The sequence below is a fragment of the Acomys russatus genome, chromosome 10, assembly GCF_903995435.1.
Source record: "Acomys russatus chromosome 10, mAcoRus1.1, whole genome shotgun sequence".
Taxonomy (NCBI): domain Eukaryota; kingdom Metazoa; phylum Chordata; class Mammalia; order Rodentia; family Muridae; genus Acomys; species Acomys russatus.
In genome coordinates this window covers 49,347,483-49,369,104 of record NC_067146.1, presented here as the reverse complement: position 1 = coordinate 49,369,104, position 21,622 = coordinate 49,347,483, and the positions used below count along the sequence as shown (strand labels likewise).

The 21,622-nt window shown below is 45.8% G+C and overlaps 1 protein-coding gene across 4 annotated transcripts in view; it reads right to left on the bottom strand.

The window, feature by feature from the left end:
• Positions 1 to 223: 223 nt before the first annotated feature.
• Magi2 (membrane associated guanylate kinase, WW and PDZ domain containing 2) overlaps positions 224 to 21,622 on the bottom strand; it is a 1,455,764-nt gene continuing 1,434,365 nt past the window's right edge. For 2 of the 4 annotated variants that reach the window (XM_051152089.1, XM_051152090.1), the window contains one exon: positions 224 to 1,720. In XM_051152089.1, coding sequence (XP_051008046.1) covers positions 1,176 to 1,720 — 545 coding nt within the window. In that variant the 3' untranslated portion in view covers positions 224 to 1,175. The remainder of the gene's footprint in view (positions 1,721 to 21,622) is intronic. The other 2 variants (XM_051152091.1, XM_051152092.1) reach the window with 1 other exon arrangement.

Genomic DNA, 21,622 nt, shown 5'->3' with positions numbered 1-21,622 from the left:
GGCTATCAAATAAGGAAAGATAAACAGAAAGGAATGCCAAAGGACTCATGTTCTTTAATGAAAATAAATTAGTTATCATTTCTGTTCTTAATATTAGAGACTCATTCTAATTTGAGAAATATAGGACAAAAACTTTGTCAAAGTGCAAATGAAGTAACGAAGAGGCTTTAAAATAAGACAATAAAATATGTAAAATAGAACATTGCTAAGAGAGCAGCTACCCATCTCCGTGTGCCTGGGATGACAGGAAAGCCTTTTCGGGAAGGAACTGCAGCATTGCCAATCTCGATGAAACAGGTTATGGGTTCTTTTTAAAAATGACAAAACTCATATTTTAGACGAAAACCAATTAAGATCTACGAGCTAACCGGCGAATTCTGACTTACGGCAAACGGTTTCCTAGGATACAATTTTTAAACCTTTTTTTTTTCTCCTACTACTGAAAATGTACAGAAATGTGACTTGATCACAGAAATGGCAGTAAAAATGGCATCACACCATTGAATTCACTAGGTTTCTAACTCATCCCGCAGTAGGCAGGGAACGGTGCTGCTAATTCGGTCGGTGGATGCCAAGGGTGAGCCGTGGAAACATGTCATGGGCGAACAGTTCTGAATGTTTCAAAGAAACCCTTTAACCCCTGTCTAGATATGTCAAGAACGATCTATTTACAACACTTTAGATCAATTAAAAGATATAATCTTGCCTCAGTTTCCGCTTGCTCCGTGCAGTTTGATTTTTTTTTTTTTGTTTGTTTTTTGTTTTTGTTTTGTTAAGGCGATTTTCCAGTTTGTGATTGCGCTGAACTTGTCCAGTTTCTTGATATAAAGATTGGATGACATCCAAATCCTTCATGCAGTGGGGGATACGTTTTTCTTTCTCTTTTTTTAAACTAAAGCTACACTGCACTGTCTTTCTGTGATGTTTGCGTGATTTTGGTTCTTCCATAGCTGCCAAAGCTCCCGTCGTGGAACCCGGGCGGGGCTTTAGAATCAGTTCAGGTCTGCGCGCACACCGTGCCGTGCCGCCCATGCGCGTCGCACGCTGATGCTCCCAGGCCTCGGCGCCTCGTGTGGATCTATGCGTGTGACAGTGACAATAAATTAAAACGCCCGTGAGACGGAACCCAGGAAGAACGGCCTGCGTGGAGGCGGGTGGCGGCCCCGCCTCGTGCCTCATCTGCCCGCGGCCGAGGCGCCGGGCTGCAGGGCGCCCGGCAGCTTGTCGGAGCCAGGCACCTTCCAGGGCCCCGGTGCCACTACCGCCGCCGGCTTGCGCGCCGGGCCGCCCCCCGAGGGCCGTGGTGGGGGCCGGGACCCCGAGCGCACGCCCACCTTGGCCTCGGGGCCCTCGCGCCGGCCACGCAGCGCCTCCTTCCCGTCGGCCGCCTCCGAGGCGGGCCTGCCGGCCTCGGGCCGCCCCTGGCCGCCGGGCACCTCCTCCCGCCTGGGCCGCGCGCTGCGCTGCGGGCTCGCCGAGCGCTCCCTCTGCTCCCCCAGGCGCTGCTGCTTCTGGCCACCGGCCGCAAGCTCCTTTGGTTTCCTAACGTCGTGTTCCCTTTGGATATCCCAAGTTGGGTCTGGGCCTATCTGGTGGGAAGGGTCGGAGGGTGGGGCTGGATGTGATGGAGAGAATGGAGAGAGGATGTCTTCGAGGGAGACGCCTACTTCCGGCAGGCCTGGGGCGGCGGCAGCGGCAGCACTCCAGGCGTGGGGTTCGTCTGCGGACAGGAAGCACAGGCATTAGGGCGCGCCACGTCCCCGCTCTCCAGCTACCCCCACCTCGCCAGGGACTTGGGCTGGCAGCCCAATGGCTGCTCTCAAAGGCCCCGCCACACCCTCTCACTGCCAAGAGGGCAGGCAGCCAGGCGCGCCCGGGGATTCTGTTCCCTACCCGACCCTGGGCCCCCATTGCACAAGAGTTCAAAGCACAGCTCGGGCCTGATTGCTTTGCCTCAGTCTGGTCTAACTTTTGGTGGCACGCCTAGCATGGACACTGACTTGGCACTGCTTAGATGGGCAATGCTTAGATCAGTGGTTCTCAGACTTCACGGTGGTTACGAAAGTACAAGTTGCCCAGCAGCCCAGGTCAGTAGATGCCTGCAGAAAAGGGACCAGGTGCTTCTCTGTATTTTTTAGCTGACACCGAGGTGATTCTGAGGAGTTGGTTAACAGCCTCAGAGGAGTTGGGAGAGTAATTTTCTCAGCCATTAGGTGTCGCTCAAAGCATAATTCTTAGCTATTGCCTGACAATCTTGGAATTTGGATTGATTCATCTGAAAACTATCATTGCTCTCCTGCCCTAAAAAGAAAATCACTGTTTTTTCTTTTCTTTCTTTCTTTCTTCTTTTTCTTTCTTTCTTTCTTTCTTTCTTTCTTTCTTTCTTTCTTTCTTTCTTTCTTTCTTTCTTTCTGTATGTGTGTGTGTAGTTTTAGCATGGATGGCTCCTAGACTAAGTTAAACGAGACTGTGCTAGAAGGCCTACCTTCAATATCTATTGATGATTTATTTACTCTGTTTACTTCCAAAAAAGGATTTAAAACAACTTAGAACATATAAATAAATGAAGAGGTGACATAAAACAGTGTCCAGAAGCCAAGTAGGGGACAGATTTGTTAGGAATTCAAGATGAGTTAGTTATGACCACGAACAGTAACATTACCCTTGAATTTCCTTACCCTGAGGCAAACAAAGCAGGGAAATACAATACAGGATCCCTTGATATTTGTGAGGAGTCTGTCTCATGACCTTTGAAAATCCTCAAGTTTTGTAATATCATTCCAGAATGTGATTTTCTCTAAGGACTTGGTATATGAGGGCTACAAAGAAGCCACATTCATATTGAATTCTGGGTGGCTGGTACCTAAGAAAGCCCCTGCCTCCCCATCATCATGAGGGCTGTGATTGCCTTTCTGGCCTCTGTAACCGGGGTCAGAGGTGATCTTGGGTGTATCCAGTCTGTGAATACCAGGACTCTGCTTTGTTTTAAAGTTGAGAATTTTTTATATAGCACTTTTGATGGTGGCTTAGCTTAGATGTGTGTGTGTGTGTGGGGGGGGCACGGAACACAATGGAGTTGCTGTTTTCCCCAACAATTCTGGCCACCTTTAATGTATCAAATTAGTTGTAAAAAGTTTCTCGTTTGGTGTAAAGTCTGGGCACAGTGTTATCTTCCTTCTCTCCATAAACTGATGTCCATGAATCTTTCCCATCATAAACCAAGTATCCTTGCTTATTTTAGGCATAATCTGGAATTAGTGGATATGTTTAGTGAAAACTGGAAAATGTCCTACTGTGGGCTTCAGCTAAAAAAGCAAAGTAGTATGCTATAGAAAGTGGCAACTTGCCAATATAGGAAAATATTGCCTCAAACAGGTAAGCACGCCATTCAAAAGACCTAGGGTAGTTTGTGCAATAGTAATTTCTGAGCAGGACCATGGCAGTGATATTTTGCATGTTAATGGCTCTTTTCCCCACCATTACATCACATATGGTGGAGTCAATTAGCTGGCCTTAAATTACCTCTGAGACACAGGGAGATGGCTGACATTATTTTTAGCATTTCCTGAAGGAGGACTTGAAGCGGAGAGAGGGTAAGTAGCTTGACCAAAATTATAGAATGGCCACCTAAGAGTAACGTTTTGGGTTTCTTTACCCTTATTACTGACAGGGAAAATTGTTCCAGCCTATTGCTCTGCAAATAAGATCAAAACATGTGAGACAGATTAGCAGTCATCCTGTCTAAAAGGGGCTGAGCCCATCACCAAACAAGTACTTATCACTGGTCCCTCCATAGCTCATCGGCCTCATGTGTGGTACTGAACAGGAGCGCTCTGGAATCATTTCTGAAGCCTTATTCTTGGTTCTTCTCTGCTTTCTGGTCTGCAGTAACTCTCCTTATGGTAAGCTAGAAGAATGGTTTATCTACAGATACAGATCTTACTGTAAAAAGGTTTTCAAGAGATGATTAAATACTAGCTGAAGGAGAGACTAAAGGGTTCTGGGTTCTAAGCTACTATTAAAAGAATCCAAAATTAAAATTAACTTTGTATAAAGTAAAATATTTCAGAGGTACAATTCTATATATGTGTATAGTTTTTATTTTTGAGGGAAGGAGCTCTAAAGTTCAGTGCTGGCCTGCTGTGTCCTTGCAGGCAGGACCTTGCGGAGCTTCCTAAGGCACCTCAGTGGGAAGCCTTTCTATACACCTTTGTCGTGTCACCGACTGCATCGGGTGAAATGATTTGGGGACAGGAAGAGCTCTTCTCTAATATTTCAAACTCTAATGTTCATGACATCACGAGGTCCACTGAAAAAATCACTCAGATTTAATTCTGATCCCTTTAGGACATGTGTTTCGTTTTCCCTCCTTCATTCTTTTATACCTGGGCACAGACTAAAGTGTGTGATCATGGCCCTACACAGGCTGAGGTGTTCACGTGATCATACCCCCCCTCCCCATACAGGCTGAGGTGAGTGATGGTGGACCTGGTACAGGCTGAGATGTGTGACTGTGGGTCCAAGCACAGGCTAACGTGTGCAATCATGGACCTGGTACAGGCTGAGGTGAGTGATCATGGGCTCTATACAGGCTGAGGTGTTCACGTGATCATGGGCCCCGGCACAGGCTGAGGTGTGCAATCACGGGCCAGGCACAGGCTGGGGAAGATGTACTCCACAGTATCGTCTCTGTAATGTTCTAACAAGAAATACGGCAGAGATGCTTCCTACAAAATTGAAATGAGCCACAGCTGGCCAGCAGGGATTTCTGCAGCCTCTCTTGTCCAGACAGCGAATGTCCCAGGAGTCGTGGCTAAAACCCAATTCATTTGTGTTTCCTCTGCCACCCAATGATGCTTTTGTGTCAAGTCCAGAGGACATCTCTGTGTATTCACCTTCATATACCACAGCCAAGAATTTCCATAAGCAGCCTGGACTCAGAGCTTCATGACACCCTAGTCTCCTGCTCCTCACCCTTTTCCCTGACCTTGTCAGAGCTTTAGTATTAGGTAGTCCCCCCCCCCATACTTAGCACCTCCTTGCCGCTTTCTTATTACTACATCTCACACACAAAGCTCCCGAGGGTTTCTGTTGAGCTCTGTGCTACCCAATGGCTCTATGCTGCCTTACCCATCTGCCTTCTTGATATGGCTCCTTGAAAAATGCATTGCCGCCTTCACATCTTGACTGAAAACCAGAAACCTGCCCTCCCATTGACACACCATGGTAGATGGCATTAGGTTCCTTCCTTTCTTACCTCACAAATACAGTGCATCTGTGGTGTTAGCCCTGTCTTCAGATAGGCATATGCTCTGTCACCTTCCTTCACCTTTGCTTTCACTACTCTAGCCCAAGACACAGGGAAGGACGCAGCTAATTTAGGATGATCAATACAATCACGTTTAAAAGGAGGCCACATATGGGCAGCCTCCCTCGGGGAGACGACAAAGGTTCTAAATTTCAGAAATCAATTTTAGCACTGATCAGACAAGTGTAGCAAATGGGGAGCCACCACCGGCTGTCACCTGACTGTGACAGGGATTGACCTGGCGTGAGGAAGCCAGTTTGGCTCCACCCAGCGGGTGGAGGGACAGTGTTTAGACAGAGGAGCTGCAGAAATGACTGTCACCTAAGCCTATAGCCTAAGCCTCTCCTCTCTTTGCTTCCACGCTTGAGCTCTGCCAGGGAGTCTCCACATTGCATCTGTGGCAGTACCTTTGACAAACAAGTTAGGTAGTGCCAATTCTGTTTAAACTTTCAGTGATTTTTTTCACTGCTTTTAGATTAAAACTCAAAATGATCAGCACAGTCTACAAAAGCCTGGGTCTTAACATTTTCACCAGCTTCATCGCCACCTCCCCTCCCCCGCTCAGCTGATCCCTCCCCCCCAACACACACAAATTGCTCTCTGCTCAGTTCTTCAAATGCAGTAAACTCTTGGATGCTATTGTCAGCTGCCCTGCTTGCTGCGGAAAGCTCTCCTGCTCAGGTGGGAGGGATCTCTTTCACCCTTCAAGAGCTCTTGAATGTTATTCCAGAGAACTCCAATATATAGTAACCAGGACTCTTCACTGGCACCCCATCTTAATCTTATATTCTCATAGTGCGTACATGTGTTTGCTATTGACTTGATCGACATGAGTCTCAAATACTAGTTGTATGTTTCACAAAGACAAAGGCCACGCTGGTGGTGTTCATCACAGTGGATTTAAAAACCACAGTGCTTGACACACACACACAAAAAATGAGGGCTTGATGAATATTTGATAAGTGAATGAAAAATCTATTCCACAAATAGAAATGGAAGGCCTGAAACCAAATCTTACTCGAAGAAACACTTGAGGGCAAAAAGTCTAATCTGTCAAGAGTAAGTTTGTGTCTGTGACTTGTATCTGTTTTGAGAGGGAAGATGGTGGTGAATGGAGAATGTCAGAAAATAGGTCTGGGGCGGGGGGTGGGAAGATTGACAAAGGAAGAGGGAAGCAAGTGACAGAGAGCATGCTGGGAATATTTCTCTGCATCCTTGGTGGCTGATCAGGATGGAGAGGGGCAGACAGAAGCTCTAGTTCTAAGGGCAGAGTCAGGGCCCTTGAAATTTTGTAGATGTCCTTTCCTCGTTTATCTTATCAACTGCTGGAGAGGCTTCATCCCTGAAGCCACTGGCCACTGTGCGGCCCCTGACCACTGTGCGGCCCCTGACCACTCTGGCCACTGATCACAGTACATCCCCTGATCACTGTGTGGCCTCTGACCACTGTGCGGCCACTGACCATTATGCAGGCCCTGATCACTGTGCGGCCCCTGACCACTGTGTGGCCACTGACCACTGTGCACCTTTGCGGCTACTCACCACTCTGCAGCCACTGACCACTGTGCGGCCCCTGACCACTGTGTGGCCACTCACCACTGTGCAGCTCCTGACCACCGTATGCCTCCTGACCACTGTGCGGCCACTGAACACTCTGCTGTGGAATGTTCTGATGAGGTTATAGATAAAATATATCCAAAATGTCTGAAACTACATTGTGAGAGAAACAGGTCTTCTTCTTAAGTTAGGATCACATTTCTTTCCCTCCTACTTTCATTTCTATCAAGTTCTCTCTTCTAGAACATACGCTGATCAATGCCCAAGTATACATTTTTAAAAATATAAAACAGATTATACACACATAGTTATTTTTGAATCAAAAGACACATGATTCTTTAAATTATCTTATAAGAGCTCAGCAATATTAACAAATTAAATTTAACTTTATAGGCTGGAGATTAAAAAAAAAAAATCTCCTTGGGCTGGTGAGATGGGTAAGTGGGGAAAGGCATTTGCTGCATATGTCTGGAGACCTGAGTTCAATGCTTGGAACCTATGTAAAGACAGAGGGAGAGAATGAACTCTTCAAAGTTGCCTTGTGATCTCCACAGGCATGTGCGTGAGCACACCCCCCACAGTCACACCTGCCTGCACACACAGAGTCACACCCGCAGTCACCCACAGTCACACCTACATATACACCCACAGCCACACACAGTCTCACACACACACACACACACACACACACACACAGTCACACACGCGCACACACAAAGTCACACCCACAGTCACATACAGTCACACACCCACAGTCACACCCACATGCACACCCACTGGCACGTGCACATGCATACACTAAGACTTCCTTGCAAATCTCTTCTATACAGGGACTGTATCTCAACATCTAATTTTATGAAATATTACCAAAACAATAGTCACCAGGGATCTGACCTGCCAGGACTACACTGCTAGTTGCAGTAAATTAGTCTCTGTTTTTCAGATGGCTCTTACCTTCAGTAAACATAAAAAATAAAATAAAAAATCTGTATAGTAGAGGAACACATAATTCAAATAAAAGGAGAATGTTAGAGGAAAATCTCAGTAGTAGAGCATTTGAGTATGAGTCAAGGAGAGTTGATATTAGCCTTATCTGATGGCTAAGGTGGGGGAGGGCACTCAAAAGGAACCCAGAGATTGTGGTAGGAGAAAGAGAGCCTGCCATGCACACCTACTTCACCACGGGTAGCCTCCAGGCTTCCAGCTTGGCCTCAGGGTTGGCCAGCCTCTGAATTCCTCAGTTTGTACACAGCTGCGGCACAGGGCAATCCTACTGCAAGCCAGTTAGACCATGTTATCAGTGAGGACGCTAATGGCGTCAGCAGTTCTGTTTGGAACTAACTGCTACAGCACTAACAGCACTGGTGATGTGCACTGGCCCAGGTGCAGGATACCTTGACCTAAACTCTTATCACATGTACAAACTGACACACCGAAACTGAGAGAGAAACTGAGGCACAAAGGTTTAGTGGCTTGTTAAAGGCTGCACAGCCAAGCTGAATGGCTTCCTGGCCGTGTTCCTGCTCCATGCTTTGCTGTCTCTGGTTCTTACTGAGAAATGGGGACTTGCTGTTCTTCTGCAGCGACGAACAGAGACATGTGTCTGAAGTGGCTGTCTGAAGCAGATCTATTGCTTTTCCTAATGGAGACTCTGAAATGTCATTTATCTGAACATTGGACTCAGACAGACAGTCATTAGGGTGAGAGCACTGAGCTGTGAAAATGCTGGAAATATGGGCAGGAATCAACAGACAATAAACTTAGATCATTTGGAGGCCGGGGCAATGCTATATATTTGAAACTACTCTTCTGACTGCCACTTCTTGGGACAGGATTGAGTAGAAAAGACTTACATTAGACATTAGAAACACTGAGCTCGACACACAAATTCTTTTACTTCTTACTGGCTAAAATTGTCCTACAAATTGATGCATAGATTTAGGGCTACTTCTTGCTGTACACTTTTCCTTGTAAATTCTCTAGGTGGCTGGGGTTAGAAGGTACTGATTTGCTTCTAATTTAGAATAGTATAAAAAAATAGCAATACTATGAAAATCAAAGGTCATCAATATAAAGCCATTTGGTTAAAAAAAAAAAAAAAAACAAACAAGCTTTGCAAGGATTGTGTTCAAATCACACAGGTTCATTTGTATCTGTTTAGCCATCATTTTTTGTAACAAAATATACATAGGAAAATTTATGTTAATATTTTTGGAGCAGATTAATTGCTCTACTGTATTTCTGCTCTTCCTAAAGCACTATTTCCAGTAGGAGCTACTGTTACTGTCTGTTCCACTTTCACTATCAGAAGGTGTAAAGCAGGGGTTGTAACATTGTAACTTTTAAAGTGGCTGTACTTGTTTATTGAAGCTAAATGTTCACTCTCATTTTGAAAGGATGAATCAAGGCACCAGAGAAAGGCAATTCTCAAGGTGGTCCACCTTGGGCACCTAAGGGCAGGACTGCTACCCAGTGACTGCTTTGTAGGAGCTGGCACTTGGCTTTGCTTAGCATGTACTTTTTTTTTTTTTTTCCAGGACAGGGTTTCTCTGTGTAGCCTTGGCTGTCCTGGACTTGCTTTGTAGACCAGGCTGGCCTCGAACTCACAATGATCTGCCTGCCTCTGCCTACTGAGTGCTGGGATTAAAGGTGTGTGCCACCACGCCCAGTTTAGCATGTACTTTATAAACCTCACAGTAGTCCCGAGACCTATAGTGCTGTCATCCCTGTCCCCCTAGTTAAGAACTAGAGCTTAAATTATTAAGAAATTCCTTAGGACCGTGCAGCTAGTAAGTGAGATTGGGGCAAATGAGGCAAAATCCAGAACCTAATCCCTGACTCTATCCTATCCTAATCTCTCTCTCTCTCCTGCTCCTCTCTCTCTCTCTCTCTCTCTCTCTCTCTCTCTCTCTCTCTCTCTCTCTCTCTCTCTCTCTTTTTCTTTTTAGTTTTTTGAGACAGGGTTTCTCTGTGTAGCCCTGACTGTCCTGGACTATTTGTAGACCAGGCTGGCCTCGAACTCACAGAGATCCTCTATTCTAATTGTTCTAAATAGCACAGGAAGAGATAATGTCTCTCAGTGCTACTAAGATGCACAAACAAACATACCACCACCACCACCACCACCAAAATCTTTAACCACTTGGTAAAGTGGCTCATGGCAGGAACTTGGGAGGCTGAGGCAGAAGGATTGCAGCAAGCTTGAAGCTGGTTTCACAAGTTGTAGGCAGCATGTGGTACAAAGAAAGACTTTGACTTAAAAAAAAAAAAAAAAAAAAAAAAAAAAAAGCCCTGATGTAGTAGAAAAGTCAAGGGACAAACACTTCATTTATAGAGTGTCCTCTAAGCACTGGCTGGGAGTTGGGGTCCAGAGAAGGAAGGTGAACCTCGGGATGGTTTCTCAGGATGTGGGAGCAAGTTGAAAAAGTCACATAGGGAGGGGCTTGTCTGCCGGAAGAGTGAAGTCAGAGACTTGTGGAGGCGGGAACTGGGAAGCCTTGCTTCTGACCCTGCTTCTGCCTCATGGGTGAATTTGGCAAGGCACACAGGTACTGTCAGCCTCCATTTCTCCTGGCAACATGGAACAAGGCCCGATTTACTTCCCTCCCAGCTCGTGAAGATCAAACGAAGTACGGTCTGTGATGTTCCCATGTACACAGCGCAGCTATTAAAGTGGTAGTGTGAGCCTAGTTTTTTTTTTTTAAAGTGAGGAAAATGTGCGGATTGACAGTTTACCAGGATGGTATATGGGCAGCAAATGAGCACATAAAAAGATGGCCGATGCGGTTAGTAGGGGAATGGCAGTTAAGCTCTTAATGAGAAGCCACTTATGTTCCTATATTACAACTAAGCAACAGAAACAGCATAGCTGAAAATATGGCTGCTCAACCCCTCCTGCACTGTGAGTGGAAATGGATAGCCACTTAAGAGAGTAGTTTGGCAGTTTCCTAAAAACTTAATTTATCACCCAACTGATTTGTCTCAGTATGATTAAAAACTTATATTTGTATAAAACCCTCCATGTGCATGTTTATTGTGACATATTTTTTTTTATGGCGGACTTTACCACTGATGAAACAGCTCAGATGTCCATCCACTGGTAGGTGGATAAACACGGTGGAATATTATTCAGCTGTGAAATGAAGCCAATTAGTCATACACCTGAAAGCACAAGTGGCTCTCAGATGCATTACGTTAAATGAAAGATAAAAGCGCCAGATTCAGAAGGTGACGGAGTGTATAACTGGTCTGTGTGACAGCTGAAATAAGCAAGCTCAGCAGTGGCTTCCAGGAGCTGGGTGTGCGAGGGGCATGGTCAGGTGGAGGGGAGACCTAGATGACCTTAGAGGCTATAGAACTGCTCTGCATTTGGATCATGATGGTGATAATTGTCACTTTGTTGTTTCTAAACTATTATTAAAACATTATGTCTTTGACTATACTATTTTATACATGTCCATATTGCATAATGGTTATTATTTCCTCCTGACCCTTTTTATCCCCCCTCTCACCTCTGTCAACCCCTCCTTCATCTCTTCCCAACCTCATTTATGATTTTTGTTTGTTTGTTTGGTTACCCAGCTAATCGAAGCAGGGGAGCCCTTGTGATCTCAGGTTGGGGGCTTGTCATTAGAGCCTAGTGGGGTGGCTGCTGGGTACATGCATGAAGTCAGTGACTCCCCCCTTTCCCTGAATCTGTCAGTAGGAAAGCTCCAGCAGTGGGAAGGAGAGCCCTAACCCTTCTTTGCCTGCATCCCACTCCCCCCCTCCCCAGGCCATCCGAGCTGACCAGCTGTTGATAGGCCCATTCTTGTGCAGACCCAGTGCAGTCACCCACAGCTGTTGAGAGTTCACCACAGCAATGGCTGTTTATTGCTAACTCTTGTTTCAGAGGCAGGTGTCAGGTCAGTCAGTCTGGCCTTAAACTTGTCCTATAACTGAAGGTGACATGGAACTCTTGATTCCTCTGCCTCGCAAGGGCTGGGATTACAGCCGTGTACTATCAAGTCTGGTTGTGGTAATATAATTTTGTATGGCTTTAAAAATACCTCACAGATATAAAATGGGTCCATTTTATTGTTTGTGAATTACATCTCAAAAAAAAAAAAAAAAACAAAAAAAAAACAGGGAAATAATAGTGCTGGGAAGCTGTAAGAAGCCGGGTGAAGGACCCAGGTCACACCATTTCTTCCATGGCTTGGCTTCCCTCTGTGTCTCTCACCACAGACCAAGGTACGTTTCGGTCCAGTGAGCTGACTATAAATTTTGAGTTTACAGAGTTAGAAGAATCTGATCAAAGAGGTTTTTGCCTCAATCTTTAGAAGGCGCTTCTAATCTCCAAGTCTTTCAAGTATCGTGTTCTGCATCATAGAAATATAGCCCTGTCTGAAGCGGCCGAAAGCTGAAAATTATCAATCACAGGTACCCGTTTTCTGGGGTGGGGGAGGAGAGTTGATGTTATGTCTTGCCAAAGATGGAAGTAGAAGTGAGTTACTTACAGGACCGACTCCCAGCTCTTACTAAATTACACCCACCTCCAGGGTTACTCAAATAATCTTCCTTAGAGGCTTTTGGTTCCTCAGTGAATGTTCATGGACAGAATGAGGAGCAAGATTAAGGGCAAAGCCCACACCAGGTATGCAACAGGCGATTCTTTGTCAGCGTGGCCGCAGGAGACAGAGTGTGCCCTGCTTTTAAATATTCTGATCTGTTTAAAAGGGGGGGAACCCGTTGCAGGAGCAAAGCCTTTTTTCTAGAGCCAAATCTCCCAGTACCATGTCTTAACAAGCGTGCCCTAAAACAACTTAATTCTATGGCCAGCTTTATGATTTATTTTCTTTCTACTTTAGGTGTATGCATGTTTCACCTGCATGTATGTTTGTGCAATGTGTGCATGTAGTACCCAGGGAAGCCAGAAGAGGGCGTCTGGTTCCCTGGATCTGGATTTACAGGCAGTTGTGTACCTCTATGAAAGTGCTAGGAACGGAATTTGGTCTTCTGGAAGCATATTTTCTCTCATATGCAAAAATCTAGATAAAAAAATGATGTAAAAGTAGAAAAGTAACCATCGAGGGAAAAATGCCTAAAGAAGGGAGAGTGGGAGACAAGATTGAGTAGTGGGGGGGGGGGGGAGGGGCAGGAAGACAAATTTTACATCTTTTCTCTCATGCAGATCTATCTATCTATCTATCTATCTATCTATCTATCTATCTATCTATCTATCTATCTATCTATCTATCTATCATCTATGAAGAGTGACTATTTTGGAGGAGGAAGGGCACCAGGATGGGGGTACCAGGGAGGTCAGTAGATAGAAGCAAATATGATCAAAATACAATGCTACCCATGCCATAAGGCGCTGTGTTCTACACTGACTGACAACTAGAAGACAAGCCAGTGTGGCTGCTGCATGCAGAACAGATTGCAGATGGAATCGAACCTGACCAACCAGGGAACAGCTGTGGTAGCCCAGGCAGGATATGCCTCCGTTGGTTTAAAGAGGTCAGATTCTGGGTATCTCTGGGAAACACACTTTTCAGACTTGCAGAGGTCCTGAAAAGTGAGTAAGACACACTTGGTGCCTCCAAGGACTTACTACTGTCCTGTTTCAGAGTCTGGGGCTGCTGGAGGCAGGGCTAGAGTGTGCAGTGTGGGTAGGGGGAGCCGTTCGTGGGACTCCAGGGAAGCTTGCCTTTGTTTGAAGGAACCGCCCACTAGACACAGAGCGCGGAGAGTATTTCAGAAGTGCAGAGCTCACAGCGTACCAAGGACAGGAAGACCAGGGGGCCTGGGAGGCAGGTGAGGAGTTAGGAACATCACCACTGACAGTGGAGAGCCAGAAAGCTTTCAAAAAGGAGAATAAAAAGGGTAAAATTCTCCTCCTTTTCTAAAGAGGTGAGTCAACCCACTGACACTGACAAATAAATTATACTTCAATTAGAGCTTATTAAATGCGTGTTGTTTCTATTGGGACATCATGTCATTTGAGGTGCTTTTTGATGAACAAATGGAGTTTCTTTTCGTTTTGTTGGTATCGGCAAGCAGGAGTATGGTCCCACTTTAGGTGGAGAAATAAGATCAATCTTGTAGTTAAAACTGAATATCTACTCCACTGCAGGCACTGTAAGAACTGGGCGTGGGGAAAGTGATGTCCATGGCATGATGGGACTTACTGTAAGAGGCAGGTGCGGGCAAGTGGTATCGCGTGCAGTGTGTCGCACAAGGAAAGTTAAATCAGAAAACACCACAGAAGCATCTCCTGCAGGGCTGACTTTAGGGGCTCTGGGAGGCCTCCCCTAAGGAGATGGACTTAAGTAGAGGCGAGGTTGCTTACAATTTTATCTAGCAGGAGAATTGATGTCTCTTCATCTTAATTAATGTCTCTCTTAAGTGGTTCCTTGCAAACAGCATGCAAAGAGATAAACCAACTGTCTCTCATTTTACACTAAAATCAAGCTTTTCATCAACACTCCAGGGCGAGTGTGACGTGTTAGGAGAGGAAGCAGTGGTGGGGCTTCCTCATTTGTAGAACATAGAGCTGTGAGGTCCATCATGTGGATGTTAGCAAATCACCAGAGAGTTGAAACTACGATCATCAAAGACAAGTGTTAGATCATTGGCGTGGAGGACCAGCTAGGACTGTTGATGGAGAGGTGAAGCCAGATAGGAGGCATAGCCACATGCTGGTGGGCTGTATAGGTGAGTGGTGCATAGGGCAGGGCAGGAAGCAATGGATATTTACAGGCAGTGGGGAAGACATCAGGGGTCCCAGGAGACTGTGAGGATTTCAGCTCTTATAACAGTGGGCAATAGCACCACAGCTATGATGGGGAATACAGATCGGAGGTCAGATAGGTTACATCTATCTGGTGACAACGTTGCAGAGTCATCTGTTCTCTTTATCCCTCTTGATAAGCGATCATTTGCCGGGTGGATAGAGGGGAGTGTTGATGGAGAAGGCATTGAGTGTGCCTGGCTTTACAAGGAGGAGCTTTGCCTATCTTCGGATGCAGCCTACCAGTGGGTTTTTATACTGCCCTATGTTTGTGAGCATGTGTATCTAAGCATCTGTAAATATATAATAGCATAGGTTAACTATGCTATCACCCCCTCAGAGAGGAAGAAGCATCTCTTCCTACCTTTTATAGAGTAGCTGTTCCCTGTTCTCTTTGCCTCACTGTGGCTGTCATGTTTGCTGTAACTTAACATTAGGAACTCCTAAGTAAACATGTCTCTCTCTCCTAGAACACAGATCTTATCAGAAAGATGCCTCTTACCACCTAACTGAATGAAGAGGGCAGCTGGGAGCATCCCAAGGTTAAGGCCAGCCTGGGTGACGCAGGAAGACTCTGTCCCAAAACAAAATGGGAAGAGTGCTGCTGGGGCTACAGGAGTACTTGCACAAAACCTTAGACCCAATCTCCTGTACCCCAAACCCCAAAACAAATGGATCAGCCAGAGGTTGTTTATTCATCTTTCTTGAAAGCAGGGATTCAACCAACCTTAGTAATTGAAAAAAGAACCTGCATGCTTGAGGTTTCTGTGTGTATTTCATGGATACATATAGCTGTAGATGTATACACACACACACACACACACACACACACACACACACATATACATATGCATAGCTAAGAGATATTATTTGATGTTAGAAATCTCAGGTTAGGCCACACTTGATTATGATACTATGCTATTAAATTAAAAAATATAAAGATATTATTGCACCACATAAGATATGTGGGGATATTTTTGTATGAATTTCCAAACTCTTGGTTCTCCAAGTGTCACCTCTTGGGCAGCATGCCCTGGGTACTTGTGTGAAATACAGACCCTCAGCCTCCGCATTGTCAGGCCACTGGCCTCCTGATCTAAAATCTGTGTTTGAGAAAGTTTCCCAGCCGTTCAGAATGCAATTAAAACATAAGCCATTAATTGTACCCTGAAAGGCTTAGTGGTGGTCAAGTACCCTGTGAGCCCAGTAGTGACAGTTGACCTGAAGCCAAGGAAAGAGAGGACAGTTGGGACCAGTGCTCTGCCTGAGGCACTGAAGTGAGAGGTCTCCACAGATGTCTATGGAGAACGAGAAAGTCTTCGCTGGCTAGTTTTTAGCTTCAAAACCCCAAAGAGAGCGTGCTGTTCTACTTAGTGGGTTTCTTAACTCAGCACAAGTCCTGTTGTAATAGTGGAGTTGGCAGCACCAAGAAAACATTCAGAGGATACATCAGTCAGGATGGTGGAAACCATGCCTCCTCTGTCTCATCTATCACTGGGGAGCGCTGCCCGTGCGTGCTCTGTGCTTTGCAAGTTATACAAATGATTCTAATATTCACATGTGAGATTTTTAAAGAGCTTACATTAGTCAATTAGCTGTTGTTCTAACAAGCAACTCAGAGTCTATTATTCCTGAGACCTTTCCAGCTGGCTCAGACTCTGCAGCTAGCACCTAGCTTCTCCTTTCTTTCGCTTGCGACACCACAGGGAGGGACTTAACGATGTGACCTCTCGGCTGGAGGCAGGGAGGTCCCTACAACTCAGTTGACGAGCCTCAGTGAGGTGTTAAAGGTAAAGGGCTGGAGAAATGTCTCTGAGGTTCTGAATGCTCACCGTCCTTCTAGAGGACCCGGGATTGGTTCCCTGCACCCATTTCTGGTGGCTCACGACTACCTGCAATTCCAGTTCCAGGGCTTCTGATGCCCTCTTCTGGTCTCCAAAGGCTCTGGCATGCATGTGGTACACATAAGCCAATGCATAAACACATCAGTAAATTGTACAAAATAAAACAAAAGTTGCCAGGCGCAGTGGTCCACGCCTATAATCCCAGTACTTGAGAAGGCAGAGGCCGACAGATCTCTGAGTTCAAGGGCAGCCTGGTCTACAAACTGAGACCGGGACAGCCAAAGACCATTAAGAGAAACCCTGTCTCGAGAAACCAAAGCAAAGCCAAGCCATTCAATCCAAAACAAAAATGCCACAAAAGTGGAGAGGGGCTGAGGAAAGATATGCACTACTGACTTCCTCCTTCCACACGCATACATGCCCTCTCCCTCTTACACATACCGGTCTCCACACGCACATCACAACCCACACAAAAATAGCTTGACACGGGCTCTTTCCAGAAGAGTCAAAACAACCCTGACCCCAGGCCGCCAACCTCAGATCCTAAACTGTGGACTCTATTATTTAATGGGAAAACTAAGTGGTTGAGTCACTCTGACTCACTTAAATAGCCATTTATTCAGACCCTAAAATGCCAGTGTGGAGGGTCAGTTCAGGAGACAAAAGAATGTTAACAGTGGATTCCTGCCTTTTGTGCTTTCACGCAGCCATGGCAAATGTCTTCCTGACTTGGTGAAAGCCAGGAGTCCCCTCTCTTTAATCACACTACTGTGTGTTCTAGGTCAACCGAAGGACCAGTTGCAATAGAAGGAATTCTGTTCTTTGTCAACTGGAAAATTAAAAGCTCCCTCTCTAGCCGTCCTCAGTCACTGACCCTCGGCAGGCAGCGTGGATAATCTTCCCTTTTTCCTCCAGCGGGTTTCTGTTATTTTGTGGCCCTTTGGAGCAGAAAGGAAAAAAACATTTCGATGTGTGTCTTCTGTTAGATGTGGCTGGCACTTTGGTGCTAAACAGGCAATAAATCATAATAAATGGAAATGGCCGCCCCGTGGCATGATCTGATGGAGTCGTTTAAACAATCACTTTATGTTGACAAAAGGTATGGTGATTATGCCAGAGGAATTCGGAGGTGCCGGAAACAAATGAGCTGGAGAAATTGCTTGACAAATGTGAGGGGTTTCCAGGGGCAACGGCCTCTGCTCATCGCTGCTCAGCCTCAAGGCCTGTGGGACCCAGCGGATGGTTATCTAAGGCACTGGTGATTCTTCTGCCTCACCTCTGGAGAGGACTCCACCCCACTGCTCTGCTGATGCTTCAAACTTGCCTTCTGAGTCTGGGGTTCCGAGGGGCATGCCTCTAAGTGACCTGTTGGTACTGCTCTGTGCATTGAGAGATTAATTCTCCCATCAGTGTATGACTAGAGCCACTGAGAGGGCAGCTTCCAGCCCCACTGCTGCTCTAATACAGACTTGACCAGGGAAGGCACATCGACACTAATGGTTGATGCAAATAGACTGCTTTGGCTAGAGTGTTCTAGAGACACACTGTGATGCTCCCCTGGGGCTGGTGGATGGGGACCGCTTTTTTTTTTTTTTTTTTTTTGTATATGTTTTCCAAATGAATAAGCTGGAAGAATAAGGGACTTACCCCTGGGCCATGCTGTAAGCAAGCAGGACTTTTAGCCTTTTCTACTCTATGCTCAGAGCAGAGAATAAGTGAAGGAATGGGCTAGAAAGCAGCTGGGTGACCCCTGGTGACTTTCAGTCACACAGCTGTCCTTCACTTTGCCTGTGTTGTCCACATCACCTCACTGGGTTCTCTTGGTGGGAGATCCCCAGTCTGCACCATGGCTGGGCATGATGGGGCACACCTTTAATCCCAGCACTTGGGAGGCGGAGGCAGGCCAGCCTGGTCTACAAAGTGAGTCCAGGACAGCCAAGGCTACACAGAGAAAGAGAGAGAGAGAGAGAGAGAGAGAGAGAGAGAGAGAGAGAGAGAGAGAGAGAGAGAGAGAGAGAGAGACTCTAACTTGGGGAGCGCATTAGAGGTCTTTTGTTAAGCTGTCTGTGAAAGGGTCCTAGGTTATTTCCAAGGCTCAGAATAGGTTGTTGCCACCTTTGCACATACAAAGTGGGCCGCTTGCAGCTTGCACAGCTCATAGTTCTCTATGTGTCACAGATGGGTGTCACAGCTGGCAGCTTGGATGCTGCTTGGGGTGTGTTGAAGGGGGAAGAGAGGAAGCTGGCTCAGATTGCTTTTGTTTCAGTGCCCAAGACCATGTGTGCTTCTTGTCTGAAGCCATGTGCTTCACTTAGAGCTCTGGCCAATGACAAACCCACCAAGAATGCTGACTCAGAGCCTTGCAGGAGAGCGCAGCAGCACAGTGACAGGCGCTGTTTCTGCTTGACCTGTGGTCAGCTTGCTCAGCCTGGCTCTTATCAACCTGGGAAGCTGGCACTTTGAGAGGCAGCTGGTGGGCTGAGATCAGAGCCTACAGGCCCCGTAGCCTGCTGGTCCTTGGGGGGGAGGTGGTGTAATACGTTTTCTTTAAGTAAGCTTTCTTGCCCCTCCCACAGCTACTCAGAGAGCGATCTTGGGTGAAGCTGGGATCAGGCACCCAGGAAACAAAGACTCCCATAGACTAGAGACTATAGTGCTGTGGGGACCAGTGGAAAAGGAAGGTCAAATGGGACAGATCTTTTACTAAGGGCAATATCTTTCTTTCTTCCCTTTCTAAAACATGACCCCATGTACCCTAGTTGGCTTTGTGCTTGCTGTGCAGCCAGAGGTGGTCCTGAACTCCTGATCCTCTGGCATCTACCTCCAAAGTGCTGGGCCACAGGCATCTGTCACCACGCCCAGCTCAAGCAGGGGCCATTTTCAAAGGACAAAGGAAGATTCAATTTGGAGACAAGGGTTGCAAACTTTTCTTTCTGACCCCAAATAGTACAATATTGTTTCTTCCTCTATGGGAGGAAGATTGACCCTAAAGAGTAAGCTTACCTCACACGGCCTTTGCTTTAGTGCCCAGTGGCTGCGGTCTCTGCTCTTAGGCTGTACTCCCAAGCTTGATGAATTACTCAAAGAGGAACAATATGATAGTTTTAAAGTAGTAAAATGGCATCTCTTTTTAGTCATTCAGACATACAGGAGGTAGAGGCAGGAGGGACAGGAGTTTAGGATCCCCTCAGGCTATCTTTGAGGCCCAGAGCCAAGGCAAGTTGGTTACTGCCCTGTAAGTCAAAATTCTCTGTAATAGCCCATAGTGTGCTTGAATTCTGTACCTCTCATAGGCTGCTCAGGAAGACATGGGCCTCTACTGTGGTTGTAGCTCAGGGATTAAATGTTTGGACTTTGAATCCAAATGACACAGGGTCTGCTCCTCGATCATCTTCCCCAATGGTACAGGTCACTAAACACTTCTACACAGTTCTTTCCTTAGCAACATGGAAGGGCTGATAGCTCACGCCTCTTTGAGTTGTTCTGAGCTCCCACTGAACTCAAGCAGTTAAGGCATCTTGTGGGGTGCCTGGCACACAGTCACTAAGCCAGTGCACAATTAGGCGAAGGCTCTTGTTACTGGTGGTTATCAAAAAAAAAAAAAAAAAAAAAAAAAAAAAAAAAAAAAAATTCCAGTTCCCTCAGAGGCCCTCTAAAGGCCTCAGTTCAGGCTCTGTCTCATGGAATTACCCCACACGAGTCAGCTATGTGCAAAGTATGAAAACTGGGAATATCTGCTTATGCACAGCAGAGCTGTCTGACACGATTGCCAGAGTGAGATTCAGGGCATCGGCTGTACCTCAACACACACAGAGTGCTGTGATACCAGCATCCCTCAAAGTAAGCTTTTAAGCCAGACCAGCAGGGCACAATGAGGTGGAAAGAACTGCATCCTCTGAGGCTGGAAGTTGGGTTCAAGTTCACAGTCTATTGCTTACTACCTGCGAGACTTTTGGGTGAAGCATTCCATCTCTCCGGGTTTTCCTTTCTTAACTGCTAAGTGTTTATTGCTCCCCTAACATACTTTATAAAATTGTCTTGTAGGAAACACTTAGAGAAAAGCTTTATATAAATACAGAGCAAGGACTTTTCCTTATTTATATCACTTTCTGAGGAAAGGCTCAACTATTAAGATGATTACTTGGAATGTGTTTTCAACACTGAAATTGCTATAAAAGGCTGTAGATTGTCTCACAGTGTGCTCAATGGCCCTGTTGTTCAGCGAGGAATTTGGGCTGGGAGATATCTGCATAGTGTGGCGAGCTCTCTGGAACTGCAGATTGACTTCAGTGGGCAATAGAAAGTCTCAGTAGGATGTTGCAGGCCTCTTGGTCTCTGGGGGTGGAAATATCGACTGCCATCTCTGCTGATATCCATTCGAAATTACTGACAAAGCTGGATTCTGGATACAGGGTGTCTCGGAGGATGGCCTGTCAGTACCTTTCCCCCTTTTTAGCATTTAAGCCTGAATGAGTCAAGTGAGTCAAAGGAATATTTAACGGCTATGTGGCCAATGTCTTCACGGTCATGTTGTTTTTTGTTCAGGATGAGTGAAGATCAATCCATTTTTATATTTTTGGCAACGTCTTCCCTGGGTCACAGGAAATGTGTCCACAGTGTGCCAAAGGAAATAGTTTTAAACATTTGAGGTCTGAGCCTTAAAAATTAAGGGAATGTACTTTTGATATAATTATTAGTTTTATTAAGCTTATTTTTTTCCTAAACTCTTAACTGGAAGCAAATTCAGGAAGCATGCACACAGTGAATCCATCACACCAGTTACTCACGTATAAATCTTTCTTATCCCTTTCAAGCTCAAGCTAATTCTTCTAATCTTTTCATCTTACCAGGGTAGCTTGATTGAAGGTAATGGGAGAAGGGTATGAGATTTGCTATAGTGCATCTCTATTACAGGAGATATCTCTATTCTATTATTTTATGGGAAACTTCCGTTAAAATAGCGTGATTTCTCTCTCCCAAATTTACAGTTCTATTAATGTTCCCATTTCAGGACCCAAACTTCCAAGGGCATTTTCTCTCTTCATAGGTGTGTTATCAGTTATTTCTAAGTGGAAATATTGCTGCTTTTAATAGTATGTGTGTACAGAGAAATGTGCGTGTGCACGTGTGCAGACCTGG